Raw genomic sequence first — 18,069 nt, 5'->3', positions numbered from 1 at the left:
CCAAAAATCGAAAGAATATAAAATTCTGAGTAAATAAGTATTACGCTCTGTTTGTTCAAAACTTAATATATAACGAGATATTATTATATTTTCTAGTATTATAGTTTTATTAATATTACATTAAATTCTGTAATTCTATAATATATAGTTTTTAATGTTTTTGAAATAAATTCTTACTTTAAATCGACATTCTATCTCACACGACGATTAGAAACTATCACAATTATCGTATCTTTTACATTAAATTTTTTCCGCATTTGTAGACGAGAAGAAGAAATATTTATATATATAAACATCGAATATATTTCTAAATCTTGCTTTGTTATTACTATTATTGTATTATTATTATTCGATATACATTTTTTCGAATGAACTTTTCAAACTTTTTCGCAATTTATAATTTTTCATTTTATTGCTTTAACGAACTGGTATTAATTCCCTATTGATTGTAAGCAATATAATAAGCAATCAGCTTTTCTACTTTAGAGAGATCCCAACAAGAAGTCGAAATGTTTATATAATTACAATGAATGAAGTATGCTCGTGCAGACTGTATTTTGTATAATATACATTTTGTTGTCTGTCGAATTTAATTGTTTTTCTTCTAAGTAGGAAAGTATATTAACGTGGTCGTTTAAATGAATATCAAACCAAAATACTATTTAGTTACTAGGACTATTTGTTAATAACAAGTAAACATGTATATATATTTTTGTTCATAGTTGCCACTTTGTTTGTACTGTCATTTCTTGAGTAAACCAAACAAATGTCGTGTTCCCAAAGTAGAGAATTTCCCAAAAAGGGCTTTAAAATGTTTTTTAATAAAACACAAATATTCTATTTATTCTGTGAATACAAATCAAAAATCTTATAAAATTAATTTATAATACTTTAGGTCTTGTTCAAATCTGTGCAAAATAAAATAAAAATAAAGCACAATACATCAAGTAACTCTTTGAAGATTACGGTTTTTAGAATTGTTACAGACAGGGCTTGTACAATGATAAGTGTAAAGCGTTTTCTAAGAGACCTCGATAGTTTCAATGTTAGAAAGGAAAACCTTAGAGTTCCATTTGGAAAACGCCTTAGAAATACGTTCAACCATATTTATGTCGTTGTACGCATCAAGTTTAACCATCACATAGAGAAGTCTTAATCTAAGCAGGAAGAACTAGTACGTTGACCAGCGAACCGCGACTCCCTAAACCGGACCGTCTAACCCCCGATAGCCATGCTTCCTTATTCAAGGTAATTGTTGTTTCTGCTCCACGCCGACAATGAAATGCGCTCATACCTTCACCTCGAACATGTTGATTAACGTAGCCGTGAAATTTAATAGTCTGCGAGAAAGTGTTTCGTATCCTCGAGCCACGTCACTGTAACCGATACTGTTATACCTAGGAAATTCGAAACTGCCATGAATCGATATTTAGAAAGACGCATACGATTCATCAGGAGTTTCAAGGAATTTTCTCGATGCCACAATCTACCTTATAGCCGTGGTTAGGTGATTGTGAGTAAAGCATAATAATTGCAGATCTATTCGTAAGAATAAAAACTGCCATGAATCGATATTTGGAGAGACGTATACGATTCATCAGGAGTTTCAAGGAATTTTCTCGACGCCATTACCTACCTTATAGTCGTAATTAGGTAAATTTTATTATGAATAAAGGATATGAAGTGCAGATCTATACATAAGAATAAAAACAAATGATTTTCGAGAGATTAGGTATTGAAGCTTTATCATACTTCATGTTGTGAAATGAGACAATACCGATTGTGAGATTTACAATAAATAGACAATTACTAGGTACATCGAGGATTCATATAATATTCCAGTTAATTGCAAAATAGTACCAACAACGTCAATAAACGTGTCTTCTCATGTGAATACGAAATCTACAGCATGGTGGTATAAATATATTTTTGTATATTAATTTAAGAATTAAGTATCAATGAAGAAACTATAGGTGGTATTAATATAATACTTTTGTACATTAATTATACACTAAATCGCTAATTTAATTAAATTGCTGATTAAATTGCTAATTTAGTGCTTAATGGTTTAGAATTACTCGTCTAAATGAATATAAATGTTCTACATAGGAATTCGAGAAATTGTTACATTCTTAATAACAAATATAATTCTGAAGAATACTGGTTGAATTATATGTGAAATAGTGTTATCGAACACTATATGAATATAACTATATACATAGTTATATTTAAATAATTCTTAATAACATTGATCGAATTACACACAAAATAATATTATCTAACAATATAACTATATGAATATAAGTATACAAATAGTTATAATGAATACACATGGCTGTAACTATATGAATAGTTATACTTACTGTGTCTGATAAGACTATTTCGTTTTTAATTCGATCAATATGACCAAGAATTATTTTTCCTAATAATATAACGTACGAATAATTATTTTCCTTAAATGTGAGTACAAAATTTGATGGACTATACTTCATGGAAGTTCGAAAGAGCGAAACATGTATATTTTTTAGAAATTAATATTTTTCCATTACCTGTCAATGTCATCTTCAATTTTAGATCGCACACAGTTAGTATACACGCGCACGTTGCGTGTACTTGGTACCAAAATAGGGAGACTTCAACGATTGGTTAGTAATGCGTTTCCATACGCCAGAAACGTCGTGGCTTGACACTATAACCCTCTTTTCTTCAAGGTATACTACAGAAATCTCTCGAGTTAGTATCGTGAAAGTAAAAATGTTGGTAGTGTTTATTATTTAAAACAATCAGAGGATACTTCAATCACCAGTATTCTTACCATCATTGTGCATAACGGCACTTTAATTGCTAAGTTTCATTAAAGTGAATGCGACGAAAAAAGTGAATAAATTCGCGAACTGAATTGCACGCAATATCTCATTAACCATGAAGCACTGGAAAGTTCCAGTTATTTCTGAGGCAAGTTGATGCGCTTTAAAATTAAACTGGTGGTACGTGAATTTTGTGAAAAGTAAATAGCTTTTATTCGTGTCTTTTGCTTCGTCTAGTTTTATGTAAAATTTAACTGATAATTGTAATTACAATTATGGCAGAATCGCTAATTTGTAATGCTTTTTTTTTTAAACAGCGTTGTATATTTTTGTAGGTAATTGTTTCGAGCAGTTCTTGAGATAAGAAGTTGGTTATGATCAATTTTCGAACACTAATATAGTCATGTCTTTATAGCCTTACTTATATGGTAATGTAAAAGTTTCAAAAATTTCAATTCTTTTAACACAAAACTAAGTTTATAAGTAAGATAATAATCCTCTCACTATTATTTAATTTATTTGAAAAAATTGTTTTAGATTCGTGGCAGTGATGAAAAAATTTGTCTAAAATTGTTAACTTATAAATTCTTTATTAGTCATTAATAAATATTACTAAAAGTTTGTTAAAATTACGCAGGTGTTGGATATTCAATGATATTGAATTATATTGTTGATATTCGTATGACAATAATGCATAGCCATGACATACGTATTTACATAATTTGAAATATTTTATTCTAAAGAAATCAAAAACATCATCTTTATGTTAATTTTTTATTCATAAATATCCCTGATAATTCATCATTTAACCATTTGTTGGAATTACCAATCTGATCAATTTTACCCATGCAATTCTTCTTCTTCCCCAAATTATTAAATTATTGACAATATTTTTGTTCGAATTTTTGGTGAGCATTATTGAAATAGGAAACTAGGTTCATACGTATTAATTGATTCACCTCTTCACTCTCTATTTTCAAAGATATAGTATCATGCATACAATGTATGTTAATTGAATAATTCATAATTGCAAATCATTAGTAATCTCCTCAGTAATCTATTAAATATTAAAAAATTAAAATAAAAGCGTCAATACTGTACACATTTAACCACTTCTTTCCTCTGGAAAACAATTACACTTCCTTTGCTTTTTAGTGGATATTCATACTAAACTATTGGAGTAAACTTCTTGTTTCACAACAGTAAATTTCACTGTTGAATTAATTAGTGATAAGAAAAGCTTCCACGTTGCATTAATTAAAAGTACAATCGCCCCATCGTCGATCGCAATCCCAAAAACTTCTCACATCTCGAAACAAAGGAAGACGAACAGACGCTACTTCCATAACAAACGTCTCCAATGTTGCTTCCTGTATTTCCTTCCTTACCATTTCTATCGTAGCGTCGAACCGTTACAGGTGAATCAAATTTTTCGTGAAATTCCACTTGCTCCTGGGGAATCCTGTCATCTCCCAGTCACGGCGTCGTCGCATCAAAAGTTGGCCTGAATACCGCAGGAGCACGTAAGTACAGAGGACGAGCAGTCAGTCAGTCGCACAAGTCAGCCTCGTTCTCGATGGCAACCAGCACATCGGTCGTTACCTGCACGGAGAGGTGGTAGAGAGGAGCGGCAAGTGGGGGAGCAGAACACCTGGACGACTTCCTGCCAAGGAGTAAGCACCTCAGTCTTTAGAAAAGATCGTTTCACATCGGTCGTTTGAGTCCACGTAGTCCCGAAAGTTAGTCTGCGATCGAGAGACCTGTACTTCGAAGGAAAAGAATAAAAAAGAAAAGAGAACTAACAGCCGCGCGTCGTCGTCCGGAACGGTCGTCCTCTTCGAACAGTTCCGGTTCGTATTTCGGTTGATCGAAACGATCCTCACGGGAGCAGTACCGAAATGACGTTACCCTCGTGGCACATTCGGTGAACTCGAGACTCGGAAAGTGTCCCTTTACTGGATTAATAACGCTCGCGATTTCGAAGTGTCGTCGGAAGAGATTTGTTCGTCGATCGATACTACTGGCAAACAAATAGGGTGATCGTCTGAGACCAAAGTTATCAGAGAGGGTCGTGGAGACATGGAGAGAATAGCTGTGCTTCTTCTGATTATCGTCGGCTTCGTTACGCGAGGTTCGTCTTTTTTCATTCAATTTCAGTTATTCCCTTAGTGATCTATCTTGGAATATTGACGCTTTTATACGGAGTGGACCAAGTAAGTGTAAGGAGGGATAATTCTGTTGTTAGTGCTGTTAGAAAAAAATGTCTTTCAGGAGTATTATATTTATAGGGCTATATTTTGACACTAAATCCATTATCAGTGCTGTTAGAGAAAAATGTCAAAGATAGTAGACTTTAGAGAATATTATATTTATAAGGCTACATTTTAACACTAGTTCTATTATCAGTGCTATTAATGAAAAATGTCAAAGGTAGAAGACTTTGGGGAGTATTATATTTATAAGGCTACATTTTAACACTAATTTGATTATCAGTGCTATTAGAAAAATATATCAAAGGACTTTTCGAAATATTATACTTGAAGGTCCTACATTTTAATACTAAACCTACCACGATCGACCAAATGTTTTCAATCTTTTATGTACAGTTCTTATATACAATATATCAATCGTATACAATTGTTTCAGGTATTATTTAATTCAGTATCGCATCAAATATCTTTGTATTCGATTGAAAAAAGTGTCTTTAACACATTCACAACCGGCAGATTCTTTCGTTTCTAATCTTGGCTACAGGCGAAAATAATGTAATTCTGAAGCTGGTGTCGCAAATTTGTATCGTTAGAACGAAAATAAGAATATTAAAATATAAATATATTTATATTATTTTTTTCTTTGTTATAATATTTGTGAATAATTTCTGTATTGACTACTGAAGACATTTATTCTTTCAAAGTTGTAGTTAAAGGATCATAAAAATTTAGAAAGAATAAAATAGAAAGATACATATAAAATTTGTAATTAATAAAATAGGAAGATATATACGGCGTGGGCATAAGAATTGTATCATTGGATATTAAAAGTTTGATTTATATTAAAGACAACATAATCTATTCCAACAAAACCACTTATGTAGTATAACTGTCATATTTGCAATGTATTTTAAATATTTGATAAACTTCATTTTTGAGAAGTAGTTTGATATCTATGACCACTACTGTAAAGTTTAGTGTCAATACAAATGTTATATCGGTACTTACATCCAGGGTGCTTCTCTACACCAAATCATTTCAATTGACACGATTGTTTAATGATTCTACGAATTTGAAGCAGAATAATTACGTTTTCTCTCACTTCCATATTTTATACTTATACGATATTATTATACTTACTATATTAACTGAGATTGTTCGAGAAAGTTATAGAAAAATTCACGTTTGAAAGTGCCATGAATGACTTCGAGTGTTTCTTGTGGGATCACCTTCAGAATTTCAAGAATTAAGATTATTCGAGAAAGTTATAGAAAAATCCACGTTTGAAAGTGCCACGAATGACTTTGAGTGTTTCTTGTAGGATCACCTTTAGTATTACAAGAATTAAATCTGTCGAAAGTGAAGAAATATTATTCAAATTTTGTTGGTACCTGTTCTACATTTTTAGAATTAAGTTATTCGAATTGTTGATCAGTATACATATTAAGTTACATCGAGTACAGTAATTTTTTAATTTTGTATTTGAATAAATATGAACTATAGAATATATATAATAAACGTGAAATAAATATAAATGTAAAATGTTAATAGAGTTGCTGTTTTAATAATCTAATTGTGGTTTATATTGAAATGTACCTAGTCTTTGATTTTTGATATTTGAACTTTTACAAAAACATATTGATGTCAATTAAATGCTATTGTTTTACAAAATGTGCTACGTAAATACACAAGATTCATGTTATTTTTAATACGATGTATAAAGAACATTTTAATTAAAGAAGTTTTGGCAACAGGAAACACTAGATCCTCTTTATAGAAACTAAATTAATCAACTGCATGAAATGAAATTGAGACAAAATTTATGTTATAAATACTGTTTCGAACTGACGAGAATATAATTTATTTTCGTAGTTTCTTAAAATACAGCTGAAATAAAAAATGTACAATAAGTGGAGTTGATCAGTTTGGCTTCTGAGAGGGTCGCAACCCATAACAGTTTCGAAGAAGAAACCATTTAAAAACAAATGTAGATTTCACTTTAAGTGTCGTTCATTTTATTTCTAAGCATTCTTAAAATGAAACAAAAATTTATAAAAATATCATTGGTCTCTTCATATATTCTGCTTTTATTTTCCATTAAATATAGGACCGAAGCGAGCCTCTAATTTATAATTTTATTTTCAAGTATCTCCGCCCCATTTAACATTGGTAAAATGTTTAAAAGAAGTCCACGATAAAAGTAAAGTAAAGTTTAAAGCGAGTACTTAACGGTACGTGATCCTTACCACGCAATGCCTTGAAACTTTTTACAACATCGAGATAAATAGATAAGCACGGCTCCTGTTTAAATTCGTTGCAAAACAAAGTTTATGAAGCCTCCGTTTACCTATCTTAAAGACGATGTCCGCCTGCTTTTCAGGGTAAATGCGAAGTTAAGTAATTAGGGATGTAAGAAATCCACGAGAGTTTTAAGAACAAAGCGTGTGCCACGAGTCTATGTTCGATAAACATCTACGGTGAACGCAATATAATTGTTATCGCGATGAAATATACTATAACGGGGTGTAATATACGATTAAACAAGAGATACGCGAAAAGTGATGCTTGTCGTTGAATAAAGTTAACAAACAAATTCAGGATTTCAAGTACAGTGCCTACAGATAATGCCAGGTATTGTTTAATTATTTAAAAACAAGCATAGTATAGAAGCTACATATGGTTTGCTACTTTAGAGACGATTCTAATCGTATTCTGATAACTGGACTGCGGATGTCTATGGAAATTTATATTTTTACAAATACTGAACAAGAATTGAAACTTGTGTGAAAGTATGTTTTTTATACACTAATTTATATTACATATTTATTTATTTTATATACTTTTGCATTTCTACATATTCTCATACACTTCCCCCACACTTCCATTTGCCATAAATGCATAAAATATCTGCAGTTATTATAATAAATCAATGTTTGAATTTTTCGTCATAAATACTTTAATAACGAATTTCAAATAAAAATTTATTGAAAGTTTATTTCTGGAAATAGTTTACTCATCTCCGCTACTTGGCATCCTCCCCTATATAAAGCTTGGTTAAAATATATACTATTAAAGTGTTAAACAAAATAAATGTTCATGATATTAATATCGGATTACCTTTTGTTTTCTTCTATTTCCTCGAGCAGTTTATTCATTTCTTGCTTGGGTATGCGAATAATAGAATACGAAGTAGTTAAAGGATAGGAAATAATAATAATATAATAATACAATAGATAAATAAATGCACTGTTATTTTTTACTTTCCACATGCTAATTGAACCTTCTTTAGTAGATAACTTTGAAATAAACGTATTTTAAAGACTCGGAACATTCATTTTTGGGGGCTTGGTATAGTTATAACATGGAGTGTACATTCAGAATTAGATTGCAGTTATATTCAAGGATAATTAATTGGCATCAGTTGGCAATTTCCCGACCAACCGGCCAAAAAATTTTTATTAAAACATATGTGAAGATGTGTTCACCACAGTCGTTACTAAATCATAGATGGATTTTCGTATAAGAGGCATATATACTTATCTTCTAAAGCAATTTAAAAGATGTTTCTTAATGAAAACAACATCACAACATGATGTAACACAACAGAACACAGCATAAGACGTCAAAGCACAACATAAAACAGATTAATACATCATAATACACCTTAACACACCTTAATATACCGTAATACACTATAATACAATATAATACTCCATAATACACCGTAATACAACATAATGCAACATAATACAGCATAATACAGCATGACGAAACAATACAACACGGTATACCGTGACGTAACAAAACACACTATAACGGGCCTTAGTACAAGATAATGCAACATAATACACCATAACACCACATTACACAACATAATACAGTATGACAAAACATAACACCACACAGTATACAATAACATAGCGAAGTACAACATAGTACCCCTTAGTACAGCATAATACAACATAATACAGCATAATACACCATAATACAACATGACTGAACATAACACAACAAAGTTTACTATAACATAACAAAACATAATACATCAAAATACACCATAACATTACATGACAAAACGTAACACAACACAAAATACAATAACATAACAAAACACACCATAAAGCATCACAACACAACACAATTTTCCATAGCGTGCATTTTATCTTAATTGCAAGTTATCGAAAAAAGGAGTAATTAATGGTTCCATTAAATCTCGTTAATAATTCCAGTAAATAGAGAAACTGGCGACACATTGGGAAGATCCGCGTTACATGATCGAACCTCTCCGCAAGGCGTTCATTACGTCCCATTAGAAACGCTGGCGTAGATGACGAGATTAATCCACCTACATTGTGTGTGAAAAGCGATTCATAAAAATGGCTTTTCTACGTTTAACGATCGCGATCGTTTCTCATAGTAAAGCGACGGTTGTATTTCCCACGTTTCATCGGGAGCCACACATTTTTCTGTTACGCAGTTTTCAAGTACTTCCTGAACACCGTGTTCCCAACTAATTACATTCTTCCGTTTGGATTGCCACTCAGACATATCAATCTATCCGTCTTTCGTTTCTTTATCTCCTATCTTTCATTCTCAGTTTTCACTCGAACACGTCGATTCAATCGTTATTGTCATGCGGTCGATTCTCCCATCCGTTGCATTGTCACGATGGATATAGTATAGTGTCAGGACTCGTTTGAAGTAGGTGTGAACAGTGTAATCACATTTAGCACTGTTTTTAGCGAGAGTACGCTGTAGTCAGTTATAATTACAACATCATGTCAAATATTACTTTTATCGCTATGCTTACGAAGCACGGACGTTTTGACACGTTCGAATCTTACAAAGAAAGTTACAAAAATTGTTTACATTTTTGGACAAACTCTTATGCTGATTTTAACACTAAACCTATCATGATCGGTCAAATGACAGCTTTCAAACTTTCGTATACAGTTCTTATATATATAACATATAAATTATTTAATGTAAAAATTCAGTATATAATTACTGAATGTATTATTCAATTCAGCATCACGTGAAATATTTTTGTATTCAATTGAAGAAAGTGTTTTTAAAACCAGTCATTTGATCGATTGCGGTAGACGTACATACGTATAAACGAAAAGTCAGTATAACAGGTATAAACGTGATCAAGAAGATCCTAGAATCTAAATTTAAAAAAGAAGCAAAGAAGCTCCGTTAATATACCTAGTGTTGATAAGTATTAAAAATATCTATGCAATTATAAGTTGGTCGTTATAAAGGAATTTTAACCTGAAAGGGTTAATTAAATTCATTTATTTTAAAGTAAAATAAACACGTAAATATTAATAGAATCATAAAAATGCTACAAAAATTATAATTATTTATCACTAACCATTCAATATGTCATTATTTGTAACAGATGCTCTGACCTTCGGTTTAATTGTTCCAATACCTATATAATCCACTTTCTCTCATTATTTCTAGTTATTACCATTATTATTACTACTACTACATTTATATTTATAAGTAAAAATAAGTAATATGATAAATGGAATAGTATAAATCTTTTTTATTACAATATTTCACATACTCAAATTTGTAATGTAACATTTTTTTACATACATTCACTTTGAATGTTTATATCTAGACCTATATTTTTGTTATGTATTCTCACGTGATACCAACCAACTACTGTGACTTTTTTTCACTTCTCGATCAAACACCTCGCGCAAAAGTGATCTCACGACCCCCTTACCTACTTAGAGACATTCCTAGGATTACAATTCTTATTAGGTAAATGAGATAAAGAAGTACCATTAATGTATGAGTGTTCTGAGGTTACAAGCTTTACAATGGTATACAATATTATATTGAGCAAAACGCATTAAACTATTTTATTTTTCTAATAGAAAAGAACAGCGAACAATTGTGGCACGAAACATACAATACAACCTCAGGAATACTAATTATATCTGCTTGGTCTCTGGTATTTCTAATTTCAAAAATTACGAACTTTTATCATCTATGAGACGAATTCCTAAAGAAAAGAAAAAAAATGATTTGAAGAAAGTGATTCTTTGAAAAAACAAAGTTGTACATTTCGATGAGATATGAAATGTTGTGAAATATATTTTTTCGAGAAACGAATATTTTACGATAATCACTTTTTACGAACCGTGTTTCTTGGTTTCTTTAGGATTTTTTTTCTCGTAAATAACAAATATGTTGACCAAAGATTAAGACCAAAATTAACAGGAACAACCCCCTTGCGAATTGTTACAAAAATCATTCTCGCATTTTTAAAAAATTGGGTTTTCACTTTAGAAGAAAACTTTCTATATGTTTTTTGTGGGGTTCAGTGAGAGAACAACGAGGAAATGAAGTTTCAATCCAAAATGTTTATTATCAAAGTAGCTACGAATTGTTAAAAATTCGACAACTTTTTACATATTTTTTCGTCAAAAAGTACGGAAAAGGTAGACTATTTCGATAGTTTTATATGTTTTTTAAAATTCTTTACACATTGCCAAAGAAGAAATTGTAGTAAAACTGCACAGAAATTTGAAATGCAGTATCCAAACGGACTCGAGATGATAACGTCGTAGCAACGTTCTCTTTAAACGTCCGTAACTTTGTTAATTTTCCAAATTCAATCAAATCCTTTGGCAGATATATTTTTAAAGATCTACACCTTGAGAAAATGCAATATAAAAGAAATTGGTATTTTGAAATTTCTAGACTAGGATACCCCCTTAATAAGTCTAGAAACCCTATCTCATTCGCATTATTTCTAACAATTTCAACAACGGCTGCATACCTATCCGTACGTTAAAATTTCGCGAGGAGGGCGTGTTCGGCTTCTGCTTCGACCTACTGACCACTAACCGCGAAGATCGAGAAGCGTTCGGGAAACTGGTAGAACCTCTGGAATTATCGAAAGCGATTGACACGTGCGTGTTACGCATACACGCGAACCCGTACCGGAGCACGTTGATTTCCACCTTGAAAACAAAAGGTCGACGCGTTTAATTAGCCTGACTCGGTTCCTAATTTCCCACGATTCCGTGAAGTAACGGGAGACCCTGGCGGACGAGGAAGAGAAGAGAAAGAAGAAGGCGGAGTTCGACCTTCCTCTTCTCACCTACTTTTGCCCTGATTATCCACTTTTCTTCGGACGTGGGCGAATCGTCAAAACCACCTGTTGCGTTACAGATTTCTAGTTACAACGCCCGCGCTGTCCTGCACGTTCTCTTTCTGTGAAACCAACAGCAGCACTACTTTTTAGATCGATTTTACAATTTACAAAATATTCAAAAAAAAAAAAAAATATATGCGGTAGAGTGGCATCGAAAGATGTTACACAAAATATATGGTAATTGTACCAGAGGTATATAAATGGTTTAAAAAATTGATACAAATGTTCCTTTTTACATACAGGTAGCTGTTCTACAACACAGCATCTTATAACACGGTTTCGCTATAACGCGATTCATAAATTGCGTGAACCCTTCTACAACACGGCATCCTATAACACGGTTTCGCTCTAACACGATAAGAATGTTGCAAAAATCTTTGTACAACACTGTACTTCTACAGCCGCGGCGAGACTTGCGGTCTTAACCGTTTGAGTCCCAGAGACTTTTGAAAAAACTCGGTCGAAAAAATCCGAAAGGCACGATAAGACTGACGACGAAGAAATTTATTAAATGATGGTTGTGTTAAATTAAAATAATATTTCTTTTTGTTTTGTGTTGTACATTTATATAGTTCATAAAAGTTAAATTGTTTATGCAGAATTAAGAGAAAAAATTGTTTTTAATGAGTTTACGGAACGTAAACCCCCTTTTTGTACTGACTCTGAGTCAGTACAAAATTTTCTAGGAACCTATCTACCGTGTTATAGGAGGGTTATAATTTTTTTATAAATGTATCCGAGTTATATGTACAACATATATTTTATATTATACTCAAAAAACTTATAGGTCCTCGATCAAAGATTGAACGATAGCGGTTGAAAAGCCCTACGCATCAAAAATTAAGCGGCTCCATATACTTTACATGGGAAAAAACTTATTTTTTTTATTTTGTGGATGCTCAATAAGTACAGTTCTGTTATTAAACACATCAGTAAACTCTAACTAAGCTGAGAAGCGATCTGTGACCAAACCCAACAGTAAATCCAAAGCTGAAATTGGAAAAGTCCTCATTTAATTCTTTATCCTTGATCCTTTGATTTTGTCCTTTGATTCTTTTAACTTATTATTTGCGTTTAATCTCAGGATTTTTCAGCAGAACGAAATTAGAACGGTTTTCGCCGATTCAAATTTCAATCAATGTAAAATAATGTAAGTGCAATCAGCAACAGAGATATATTCAACAAGCATAGTTTAAATTATTTTATTTAAACATTTCAACTAATTGGTTTTGATCCTCATCTATAAAATTCAAATTTGTTGTTGGTCAATATATAATTGAAAACATTGAAAGGATATTAATACAGAATTAAAATCAAAAGAAGTAATATAAAAAGATGATTAATAGAAATATCATGTTAACAACAAGATTAACAGAGAGAGTAGATCAACGAATTTCTATATTACCGAAACTTTTCATTAACAATCGAAGCCTTTAATTAAATTAATTGCAAATATGCTAGTTTAGTTATTTTCCCAGCATTTCACAATTGTATAATAATATAAGCTATCCCATGTCTAGTAATACCTTTTAATAATTTTTAAGTTATTTTATTTTATCTTTTTAAATTACTTTAATTTATCTTTTTAAAGTACTTTAATTTATCTTCCCGATTTACATTTTCGAGCAAGAATTTTGTTTTCTCTCATCCCATTTTGCATTTGAAATTCGAAATGAGATTCGTTGATCGAGCACTCTTCGATTTGTAAGGTTTCCGAACGGTGTTGCTAGGAAGTGTGTTGATAGCAAGGCACGATGCATGCTCAAATCGCTACGATAATCATTGCTGAAAGATAACGGTTGAAATAGCGGTGGCCTGATATTTGCGGGAATAACTTTTACCCTTTCCGTGCAACCGTGTCTCGTTTTGTCCACTCTACTGACCCACATACGCTTGTGTGAAGCATAAATAGGATTCTTGTGACAGAATTTTGCCTAGAATAAACAAATTATAGAAAAAGAGCAATTAAAGTACGATCGATGGTGTAGATATATTCATAGACAAAGAATGGATCGAAAATTACATAATTTTTGTATTGTTACGTATTATTCTTGCATAAAAATCACAAACAAAGAAAAAAATTCATGTTAATTACACTTAAAGCATTTATTTAACGTGAATTGATTTAGGCCATAAAGAAGGTCATCTTCACAATGTAGAGATTTCTAAAAGCACATAACATCTTACAAAATTAATAATAATACAATGGAAGCAATATGAAAAATATCACAAAAATTGTGAGAAATATTTTCAAAAATGATCCTGCTTTTTTCTCGTTTGTTCGTAATAATTTGTTTATTTTTGTGAATGAATATTCCAAAGAGGGCCCTCTTTGTGATCGATAACGTTTGATATTAAATAAATAACTTATTCGTTGTTCACAAACATCGTACTACACTATTTTTATTAAAAATAATAAAATACTAAAGTTTATTTCATAACATAATCACCCAAACGATGGTTTATGTTTTTTATTTTATTTTTAATTGCTTATTTTGCTGTGCCTAGTAATTAGCATTTCTTTTCTTGTTGTGAATATCGCAATTTTAACAATCTGTAAATTTTGTCACAGTTTAATGTCACAAGAATCCATAGTATCAAATTTATGGGAAACATTGACATACTTAATATAGTACTTAAGTTATCAGGGTGTGTATCTAGCCTTCTGCAAGAACTATTTAAATTTTAAACACAAGAGTAGTACTTGTTACTAAAAGTTAGTAAAATAAGGAATAATCATTTCCAATATTTCACCCAGATATTCTTCAATACTTCTGAAGTATAGCGAGAAGCATCCACCACGCATAATTGTGCCAACTTTCATGCAGCCGCCGCTGCAACGTGCGCGAATGGGTATAATTGAGATTCTTGCCAAGCTGGTTTTACCATCTTCGGGCCTTAATTAAAATTACTTTTGTGAAACGATTTCCGTTTTCAATTCTGTTTTTTTCTTTTTTCTTCGTATACAATATGGTCCAAATAACATGTTTACTGTACTTTAGTACTGTAAGCGTAATGCATAATTGTGCGTTATTTAAACATATTAACATGTTAAAGGTGTGCTGTGAATACTTTAAAAAAAGTTGTATTATGAGTCTCGTTTACGATTAGGGTTTGTGGTAACAGGAACTAGGACGAACATATTATTAGGTGTAGAAATTAATTCTGTGCCTTTATATTTAATCGTTTATATCTTTAGTGTAAGTAGAAATATTTAATCGTCATTTTGTTACTATATATTAATACTTTTTTGTTCATTATTACTATTATTGTAACAGATTACAAGTGTAGCTGGTATTCATATTAATTGCAGAGGAAAACCAATTGTCAGAATGGTTGTAAATGAACTGTTCACGCGCGTTTAGCACTATATAAAGTAAATATTTATTCAATTTAAAGATATATATTAATGAACTTTGACTATTGCCGCGATCGTACGCATGGAACACCTAAGAAGCAATAAACAATCGACAACAGCCGATGTCGTTGCCACGATCCAACCCACTGTCGATATATTTCCTAACACCAATAAAGAAAATTTGATGCTAACTAAAGATTGCTCATATACATAGATGCACTGCAATGGCCACCAGGTTGAGACTTAGGTTACTTGTATATAATAGATACATTGTAATAAAGATCAGGTGGAGGATTCGGATCATAGATGCATAAAATCCACAGTTTAATTAAGAATTCTAACAATATATGAATACAGGTTTTCTTCTTAACTATACATACTCTGTGAGGTAATAATATTTTTCTTCAAATGGGATTGTATGTTTTCAAATAACCATTATTAAATAATACAATCGTGATGTATTTTGGTATCCTGAATACATTTGTTTGAATATTTTGTAAATATTGTGATTATTCTTCAAAGTCACTTGATATTGGTGCTTCTCAAGTTATTGCCAAGCATATGAAGTGATCCAAAAAAGTCGAACTCGTTCAAAAGTTCATTGCTTAGAAACTCAGTTTATCCTGTAAATAATTGGACTATAGGAATGAATTAAACATAAATTGTGAGAGTTCCTTTACAAATTGCTTTGTAACGCAATTCTGTACAAAACTTAACTACTAAATAATACATTTTTGAAAGCGCTCCGTTTCTTTTTTCACCCTGAACTGTTATTTATATCATTTCAGAGTGTAAATTCTCTAGTACTAGACAATAAAGACTAACGAACATTTCATGGTAAAAAAATACTATCCACTGTTTTTAAGTGCTAGTATATAATACTAGATAGATATAGCTATTTTTTCGTGTTGGTCGTGATGATAAATATAAATACATAATAAAAATAATAAATAAATACTGAGAAATTACAAGAACATTTAACAAAAATTTATATGTTTATGAAAAGAGTTTTCTGGACTTTGTTTTGTTCAAAATATCCACAAAAGAGTTACCTTTTCCTATATTAAATGAATAATCAATTCATTAAGAAAATATTTAAAGATTTTTAATATTTGAGAATCATGATAATATTATGTATAGAAATACTGAGCTCTATTTGCTTGCACGTATGACAATATAATTAAAGCAAGAAATCATTTGAATAGTTTTATGACAACATTTGTATATAAATTGCATAAAATTAACCATTGATCAAAAAAAAGATATTGAAAACAAATGTTATGTATATAAATAGTGAGTCATACTTGTATACACATACAACAATATTATTAAAGCAAACAATTATGTAAGCAAAGACGGCATAATATTAATATATAATATTAAAATATATCTCAATAATTCAATAATCAACTTATCTTAATAATCAATCTTTAATAATCAAACGTCGTTACAACATTAAAATATTATCGATACGGTTTTCAATATGAAGCTGAAGTTACTGTGAACAACTGTTGCACTATGATAGACAGTGATCATAAACAATTGAGCCGAGAATCACGTGTGGTCGGAAGCGCGATTGATCGATGAACAAGGGACAATTTAATCTGTCGTGTGCTCACGTTAAAATTCAACGTAAGTTAAAGTTCTGTCCTGGTTTGTTAACAATTACGATGACGCGGTGCAGCAACCTACATTAGACGGATATGCAACGAACCGTCATGTCAGCTCGGCTACTGAAGTAACTTCTGTGGAAAACAAGCTGCTCGATAATCTTCGGCAAACATGCACGGACCTTCGCAGAAGGAGGTCGTCTAACCACCGTTGCGCATGCTACAACTGGTACATCTAGACATTGGAAAGAAAACGAATAGAAACGAATACTATCGTGAGCGCACCACTCGATCAAGTTTCAACTGAATCAATAAACATTCGTAGAGTACTTCTTACGGACACGAATTAAACGATTGTAGTATTGCTTTCTCAAACAAGCTATTGTTTAGACGTTTCAGGTTTGCTTTAGGATCATCTTGAGGACTTTTAATGTTACGATTGAATTTAGTCGATTAACATGCAAAAAGAATTTAGTAAAAGTAAGCCTAAACCTGCTGGCATCTTATGTATATCCTATTTACAGTGGGTGTAGAATGTATTCGTACATCCATCAATTTCCCGAAAAACTTTTCTGTGAAATCGTACTTTATTAATTGCTTTTTTTATAATCAATGATATTCTATTGGGCTGTCTGGAAAGTCCATGCCGATTTTTAGTAGGCGGTACAGGTTTGAATATATCGGAATGGCTGAAAACAAATAAAATGTGTACATTCCTTAACAGGTGGAAAGATTGTGGAACAAAATGGTACATTTATAATTCAATAAGTATATATCAAAATTCAAATATGCCTTTGAATTTTTCTTAAAAATAGGTATGAACTTTCCGGACATCCCAATACATATTCTCGGAAATCTCTAAAATATAGTTCAAACAACAATTACTAGTTTATATTGTAGAATT

General features: G+C 31.3%; 1 protein-coding gene across 2 annotated transcripts in view; it reads left to right on the top strand.

Moving 5' to 3' along the window:
* The first annotated feature begins 4,430 nt into the window (after window positions 1-4,430).
* The window catches only part of LOC128888007 (uncharacterized), a 79,158-nt gene continuing 65,519 nt past the window's right edge, over window positions 4,431-18,069 (top strand). For both annotated transcript variants that reach the window (XR_008460137.1, XM_054144585.1), the window contains exon 1: window positions 4,431-4,938. Coding sequence is in view for 1 of the 2 variants with exons in the window: in XM_054144585.1 (XP_054000560.1) it covers window positions 4,887-4,938 (52 nt within the window). In the remaining variant the exon portion in view is untranslated. The remainder of the gene's footprint in view (window positions 4,939-18,069) is intronic.

This window comes from Hylaeus anthracinus, unplaced genomic scaffold, assembly GCF_026225885.1.
Source record: "Hylaeus anthracinus isolate JK02 unplaced genomic scaffold, UHH_iyHylAnth1.0_haploid 11989, whole genome shotgun sequence".
In the NCBI taxonomy this organism is placed as follows: domain Eukaryota; kingdom Metazoa; phylum Arthropoda; class Insecta; order Hymenoptera; family Colletidae; genus Hylaeus; species Hylaeus anthracinus.
The sequence above is the reverse complement of the archived record's forward strand: the minus strand, read 5'-3'. Positions and strand labels throughout refer to the sequence as shown.